The 7,528-nt window shown below is 34.0% G+C and overlaps 1 protein-coding gene across 2 annotated transcripts; it reads right to left on the bottom strand.

Moving 5' to 3' along the window:
• Positions 1-1,332: 1,332 nt before the first annotated feature.
• LOC144572600 (uncharacterized) lies at positions 1,333-6,823 on the bottom strand. Of its 2 annotated transcripts, XM_078322251.1 has the most exons (6): positions 6,766-6,804; positions 6,504-6,697; positions 2,947-3,188; positions 2,622-2,732; positions 1,973-2,531; positions 1,333-1,856 (listed from the first exon to the last, which is right to left on the bottom strand). In XM_078322251.1, the coding sequence occupies exons 2-6, from the start codon at positions 6,640-6,642 to the stop codon at positions 1,555-1,557; spliced, it is 1,353 nt and encodes a 450-aa protein (XP_078178377.1). In that variant the 5' UTR covers positions 6,643-6,697; positions 6,766-6,804; the 3' UTR covers positions 1,333-1,554. The 2 variants fall into 2 exon arrangements, with proteins under 2 accessions (XP_078178377.1, XP_078178370.1); XM_078322244.1 differs by having other exon boundaries at positions 6,504-6,823.
• Positions 6,824-7,528: the final 705 nt, after the last annotated feature.

Genomic DNA, 7,528 nt, shown 5'->3' with positions numbered 1-7,528 from the left:
ATAAATTAACTTGAAAGACGGAAAAGAGTTTCTGATTTTCAAACCTTCACATGATTCCTTGTCTAGTGCAGTGCTGCAAGTTTTCTTGGACTTAAATATTTTGGTGTACTACTATAAAAATGCTTCTCTTTGTAGCAGAATTCAACCAAATTATTTTTAAAAAAATTTCGACATAACAACTAGTCTGCTAAAAAAAAAGACTATACTATGGGTTTTGCATAAGCCATATTACAACGTTTTATTAGACCGCAAAAGTAAATTTGAATCGCTGAGTGTCAAAATGAATTTATTCATTGCTACAATTGATTTGTTGAACCATATAACTATTAGCTGGATTTTTTTCTGGTTTTTTTTATTCTTGAGTTTCCTATAATCATTTTAATTGATTCAAATTTTTCCTAAATTATCTCTTTCATAGAGCAAATTTATCTTACCAACAAATGAATTAGTCGTGTAATGTGCGTTATGTGAGTGTTAGGTTATGTATGTGTTTGTTGAGAGATTTTTACAAGACTGATTATTTTTTATTGATGAATTATATTAGATTGCAAATTAAGCAAAAAAATATTCAAATTTTAATCAAAGCAACCATGTATTTCCTATAGGTCGCTTATAATAAGTGTCCGTATGTGTTAAATTTTGTGAGAGGATAAAAAAATGTTAGTTACATTTTAGTTGATGATTTTAAAATCCAATTAAAGTTTACAACTAGATAATGTCATTTTACTCTTTTTGGTATGAGTGAAAACGGGTTGGATATTATCCGACCAAATTCAAATCCGTATTTGAAAATTAGATACGGCTATCTGTACAGATATTGATACGTAATAGTTTTGAATTTTAAGTATTCATATACAATCTATATTTGTATATATCTATTTAATATCTCATATGTATCGATATCCAAAAGATAAAAAACGGATACATATATGTTTTTATCACTATCCGATCCATTTTCACTCCTGATTTTGGTCATTCCCACATTTTGTAAGCCGAAAACGGTTCATGGTAACGCCATTGCAGAATTAATATTAAAAGTCTAAATTATTTTTTTATTTCAATTATTTGTAAATATTGAACTTTGTAATGTTTAGATGGATTAATATGAAAGATCTAAAATCTGATGCAAAACTGTAGAAAAAATCAATGTTTGAATGTGATCGAAATAGATATTAATGCAAATCAACAAGAAAAAACACATTGCACCATCAACCTAAATTCTGATTGATTGCACTAATAACTTAACAATGTTATGGTTCATCTGCAAATGAAATGAAGCACAATACAAAATATCAACAAAGAAAGAAAATGCACAGTAAAAAAACATTCAAATACTCGTCAGCTGTCAGCTCCAATACTCATCTCAAATAATTACTCCAATGTGTTATAAGCCATATGTACTAAAAAAAGAAAAAAAAATGTACAGTAAATAACATCCAAACACTCATCAGATGTCAAGCTAAAATACTAATATCATATAATTACCCATATTTGTGTTATAAGCCATAGCAAGATGTGTACTTCAAAATAAAATAAAAAGTTAACTACATGCGGTCAAGAAAAACAAAATAATTTCTTGCCAATTTTGGCAAGCCTCTTGACAGACTTTCTCCTCTTGCTTTGCGGAGTCTTAGAGCTGCTTCTCTTGTCTGAAGAGGGACTGCCATTGCAGCTTACACTGGTACTACTGGTACTGCTGCTACTGTTACTGCTGACACCTGCAGATCTGTCCGACATACTTCGCTTCACTGGACCAGTGCAGGAATTTGCTGATGTTGAAGGGCCCTCTTCTGGTACAACGATATCAGCTAGGTTCCCTGGCTGCTCAACATTTTCAATGTGGCTTGCCACTGATTCTGCAAATATAAATGGAATCAATTTTCAAGTATTAGAAAGATGTTGTACAGTAGTACAGCTTGGTACAAAGTTGCACATGCTAGTAAAATCCAATTATTACAATATCAGCAGTTACCTGATTCAATTACTGGTGCATTGTCAACCCTTGCAATGTCTCTGAGTAACTCATGTGCATTAAAGTACTCACAAGAGTTGTTGCGCATGGAACCTAAGTTGCCTGATTTTGTAGAAGTCGTATCAGAGGGAAGGAGATCTCTCAGTTCCAGGTAGCTCCCATTTGACAAATGATGGTTCGGCGTGCTGTTGTTTTTATCCCAAGATATAGTGTCTTTGTCTTTCAACCGTTTATCCCTGTCAGCTTGTTCGCACTGGACTGGTCCAGTGAAACTAGAGACGCAGTCATCCTTCTCTTCCTCTACAGACACAGGGCCCTCCCTTGTGATCTCTCTCAGCATCTCACCAATATTAAAATACTCAGAATTTTCAGAGCTAGTAGAAGCTGTGTCAGACGTCAGAATGTCATTAAACTCTAAGAAGTCTCTATCCGAGAAATCGTACAGCTCGCTGATTTCTCCGTCAGAAGACATTAGATCTTTCAATTCAATGAAACTGTCTGGAGAGACATTTACTGACACTTTCCCATCAGCCTCTCTCTCGTCCTTCATGTTTATCATCTGACAAGACCAATGTACTGAGTTAATAACAATAACTTGTTATGAAATTTTATTCTTGTGCCAATAATAAAATAAGAAATATCTACATACTTCAGGTTCAGATGTGCAAAAGTCAGCACATGCAGAGGCGCAATTATTTGATCGAGAGGAGTTGGCCCTTTCCATATTTTGCCATGAGAGTCTACACAATGAAATATTCTCCTGCATATAAGAAGAGCACAATCTAACATCTTAGCCTTTTGTTTCATTTTAAGAGGGAAAAAAAAAAATAATAATAAAACTTATCACATTCTTAATAAAATCTGAAAAGGTAAAAAGATCACAAATTATATACTTTTTTACCTATGCAGAATTGTTAATTGCATCTCTATCAGAATTGCATTTTGTTTCAAAAAGGGATGTCAAAAGCAGGTACCTGTGCATGAGTAGCCCCTTCCCTGTTTGGTCCGGCATGGTACTGACGCATTATCCATCCAGTCCTAGTCCCAATGGGCGTATTCCCTTGGTAAAAATCGAATACATTTTTGAACCCAAAAGCGGATTCTGTTGGAATTGTAACAGTGTTAGACCATTTCCAGAATCCATTTTCAGTCCTTCTGACGTCGTCTTCCCATTTCTCATCATTTGGGTTCTCTTCAAAAAGATACCAACTGTCATCTGCAACATAAAAAGCAAAAGTCCTATTAATCCATCAGACTCCATAAATTTTTGTTAGTACCAAACCCCAAGTATGCAATAAAAAATAGACTGGTAATGTAAGTTAAACATCTTTTCTTTACTATATTATAATATCTAAGGAAGGTCGACTCAATGCTTAGACCCCTGAACTGTCATGCAGAAATTAGATGAAGTGAAAATAGACAGGCCCAATTAATTATTCTCTCAGCAATCCGACTTGGTTCAGCACCCATTTTCTTTTTCAATATTAATTAAATCTAAACAATCCTCCCCTCTTCTCTCTTGATTCTGCCCTCCCACTATCCAAGTAATCCCTACAGTGGGGACCCGACCCATGTCGCTTCCCTATAGATATTAATATGACAACTCTGATTAAAGAGGGTGACGGGCGACAGCAAAGTTGGAGATGAAATATACTAATATTGGTGTAAATGTAATATAATCCGCTACTACACATGTGTGCTCGTACGATTAGTTTGCGATCATGTTAATCAGCGTGGATGCCACCACTCTTAGGCACTCTCTTTACCAAACAATAACTTGATTACAAAAATCATATTGTTTGCAGATTTCTAAATACTGGATTAGGTTCTGCTTTCCAGTCGGTACATACTGAAATCTGATTCACTAAAGTTGAGCAACAAGATTAAGGATTGTTTGTGAGATCAAACAAAATTTGCTTTTGGTTTGATCAATTCACTGAATTTTGCACTTCAAAAGGTCATCTCTTTTGTTAATTTTTAAGTTTTCAATTACTTTGGCGCCTATACCTGACATGTCTGGTCCAGTGCATACCCAGAAAATACCACCTGTACTTTTTTATTGGGGGTTGTATTGGTTTTTTGGAACAGAACTTCATAGTTTGAGCCTCGGTTGGTCTATGCATAAACCTACAGATCAAGCAAAAAATTTAACATAAAGTAATGTTTGAAGTCTTTGATCCCCAATCGGTGTTGTCCAATGGAATGCCGCATAGACTACCATCTAATAACCTTTTATATTGTTGAATTCTTTTATGTTGGATAGTGACCCCACCTTCCTCCTTGCTCTCGGGCTGCTACTGGTGTAACCAGGCAGATACAATGGCATAGGAAGGACATAATTTCATGTTACATTACATAAAGGATTGCAATGGACATCTCCTTATTTTACTTTACTAAAAGTAAATGTTTCCGATATAACTACTGTATTTATCTTGGCTGAAGAGCAATCTATTGTTCATTATCCTTGTGAAGCTCATTATAAATCAGTGCACCCCTTTCTGTATCATGCATTTATTTTTATTTTGTTGATAATTTTTTTTCAATATATTAAATTATCTAGGGCTACAAAGTAAAAATCTAAATTGATGTGCATCTAGCTGTAAATTGAACCCAGCATATGTTCTGTAGGAACCAATGGGCAGTTTGGTCATTAAGTCTTCATTATGTGTGATTTAATTTAAAAGATGCCGGTATTTACCAGTGGGTCATATTATAATTCCATATAAAGAATCTCTGATTGACAATTTTATTAGTTTTGTCTGACATTAATTGATTTTGATTGATTTCAGGAGGCAGCTCAATTTGATATTAAGAGAGATTAGGAGTATAATACAATTTTATGATGCAATTGAAGGTGTCAGAAGAGAATTCTTAGTGGATTACTGTTCACATCGAAGCATACAGCTTACAGGTGCATACCTACTGTGCAGATTTTATATACAGGAGATGGGATTTAGATAATTAGAGTATATTTTGTAGATGAAAAAAAGGACGTAAAAAAAGAAATTTGATTATTTAAAAATACTTGGCAGAAAAATAAAATTTTACAACAATAGCATTGGTCGAAACTTCTATTATGCCATGTTTTTTTGTTTCTTTAAAGAAAGGCTGAGAACAGCCCAGAACTATATTATCAAAATAGAGCAACTTACAACACTATTATGCCATCTGATAGAACGTTTACTGATATAATGGCAATTATAATGACATACCCATGAATTTGTGCATACTGCAATTATGATTTGTAACATACAACAACTTTGTTAGACGATATTAGCTAGGGTTTACCAAAACAAGAAAACGGAAGCAAGACGAACCTTTCAATTTAGGGTTAAATGAACCTTAGGAAAAAGAAATTTGTTTATTTAACAAAGGAAAATACTTAGCAGAAAAATAGAATTTTACAATAGCATCAATCAAAACTCTTATTATGCCATCTCATAGAATTTTAACTGATATACTGGCAATTATAATGACATGCCCATGATTTTGTGCATAGTGCAATGGTGATTTGAAACTTACTACAGCTTTGTTAGACGATATTAGTTAGGGTTTACCGAAACAAGAAAACAAAATAAAGACACCCTTCAATTTATGGTTTAATGTACCTTACAAAACATTGATAGACGATATTAGTTAGGGTTTACCAAAACAAGAAAACGAAATAAAGAAAAACCCTTCAATTTAGGGTTTAATGTACCTTGCGAAAAAGGATTTAGGGTTCTTCACATCTTCGTACTATGGAAAATACTTAGCAGGAAAATAGTATTTTACAAAAGCATTTGAAACTTCTGTTATGCCCTCTGATAGAAGGTTTACTGATATACTGGCAATTATAATGATGTACCCATGAGTTAATGCATAGTGCAATTATGATTCATTAAACATACTAAAACTTTGCTAGATGATATTAGTTAGGGTTTACCGAAACAAGAAAATGAAATCAAGACAAACCCTTCAATTTAGGGTTTAATGAACCTTACGTAAAAAGAATTTAGGGTTCTTCATATCATCATACTTAGCAGGAAAATATAATTTTGCAAAAGCATTCAAAACTTTTATTATACCCTCTGATAGAAGGTTTACTGATATACTGGCAATTATAATGACATGTCCATGAATTTGTAAAATTATGATCCGCAACATACTACAATTTGCTAGACAATATTAGTTAGGGTCTACCGAAACAAGAAAACGAAAGCAAGACGAACCTTTCAGTTTAGGGTTTAATGTCCCTTTACTAAAAAAAAAATTGATTATTTAAACAAGGAAAATACTTAGCAGAAAAATAGAATTTTACAATAGCATTCAAAACTTCTATTATGTCATCTGATAGAATGTTACAGTTATACTGGCAATTATAATGACATGTCCATGAATTTGTCAAATTATGATCCACAACATACTATAACTTTCGTAGACGATACCCAAACAAGAAAACGAAAGCAAGACAAACCTTTCAATTTAGGGTTTAATGCGAAAAAAAATTAGGATTTAATAAAATATGAGCAAAGATTAGGTAGGTGCTTACCAGGGAAATCCCATGGATTAGAGCTGAAAGGGTTTACGGAGATGACGCCTTGAGGAATTGGGTCCCCCTTTCGCCTCGTCGCTAGGTAAGTGATATAATTTTCCTCGCATGGCCAGTTTCTGATATCACCGTCCATCATGCGATGCTTCCAAGACGACAGCGATCAAGACGAAGACAAAGCGAAGCAACGAGCGCTTGAATCGGAAGAGATTCAACGTCCGAGTTACGGCTATTCTTTTCTTCCTGAGTGATTAGGCAAAACCTTTTCGGGTAGGTGTTTCCTAAACTAGGGATTGATCGGAAGAGAAATTTGGGGGGAGCGTCAGAGTATGTTTCCAAAACTAGGCGAATGCTTCGGCGTATTTATATAGCGAATGACAAGGACTTTAGATCCAGTGCGGTAAACTAGCAAGAATGCGTATCCTCTGCATTAACTCAAAAAGGAATCTTTTCAGTTAATGAATCTCAACCGTCTGATTTTAAACGGAGTCAATCCGGCCTCTGCTTATGATATAGGGGTCCTTTAATATTAGTGCGAATTTAGTATATACGAATATTAAAACAGATTGGATGGTCAACATTCATTAACTCAAAAGATTCCCTTTTGAGTTAATGCAGAGCATACGATCTGACCTAGCACGCAGAGCATAATGAGATCTGCATCGTTCGTTTTAGCGGTAACTGTTGCACAGGGAATACTTACCCCAATTAACATGAACTTTTGCTCTTCTGAGTTAATTTATTTCGGTCGTCTGATTTTAAACGGAGTCAATCCGATCACAGTCTGTAATTCAGAAGTCTTTTAATATTAATGTGATTTTAATAGCACAAATCTTAAAGCGAATCAGACGATCCATATTCATTAATTCAAAAGATTCCTTTTTGAGTTGGTGCATAGAATACGAATTCAATTAACATAGAGGAGGGGTTTTAGAATTTTGATAATTAAAATTAAAAAATAAGAATTGAAAGTAAATTTATTGAAATATTATTGAACATATAAATGGGGAGGGATCCAATTATAC

Source organism: Carex rostrata, chromosome 2 (assembly GCF_964058835.1).
Source record: "Carex rostrata chromosome 2, lpCarRost1.2, whole genome shotgun sequence".
Lineage (NCBI taxonomy): Eukaryota > Viridiplantae > Streptophyta > Magnoliopsida > Poales > Cyperaceae > Carex > Carex rostrata.
The sequence above is the reverse complement of the archived record's forward strand: the minus strand, read 5'-3'. Positions and strand labels throughout refer to the sequence as shown.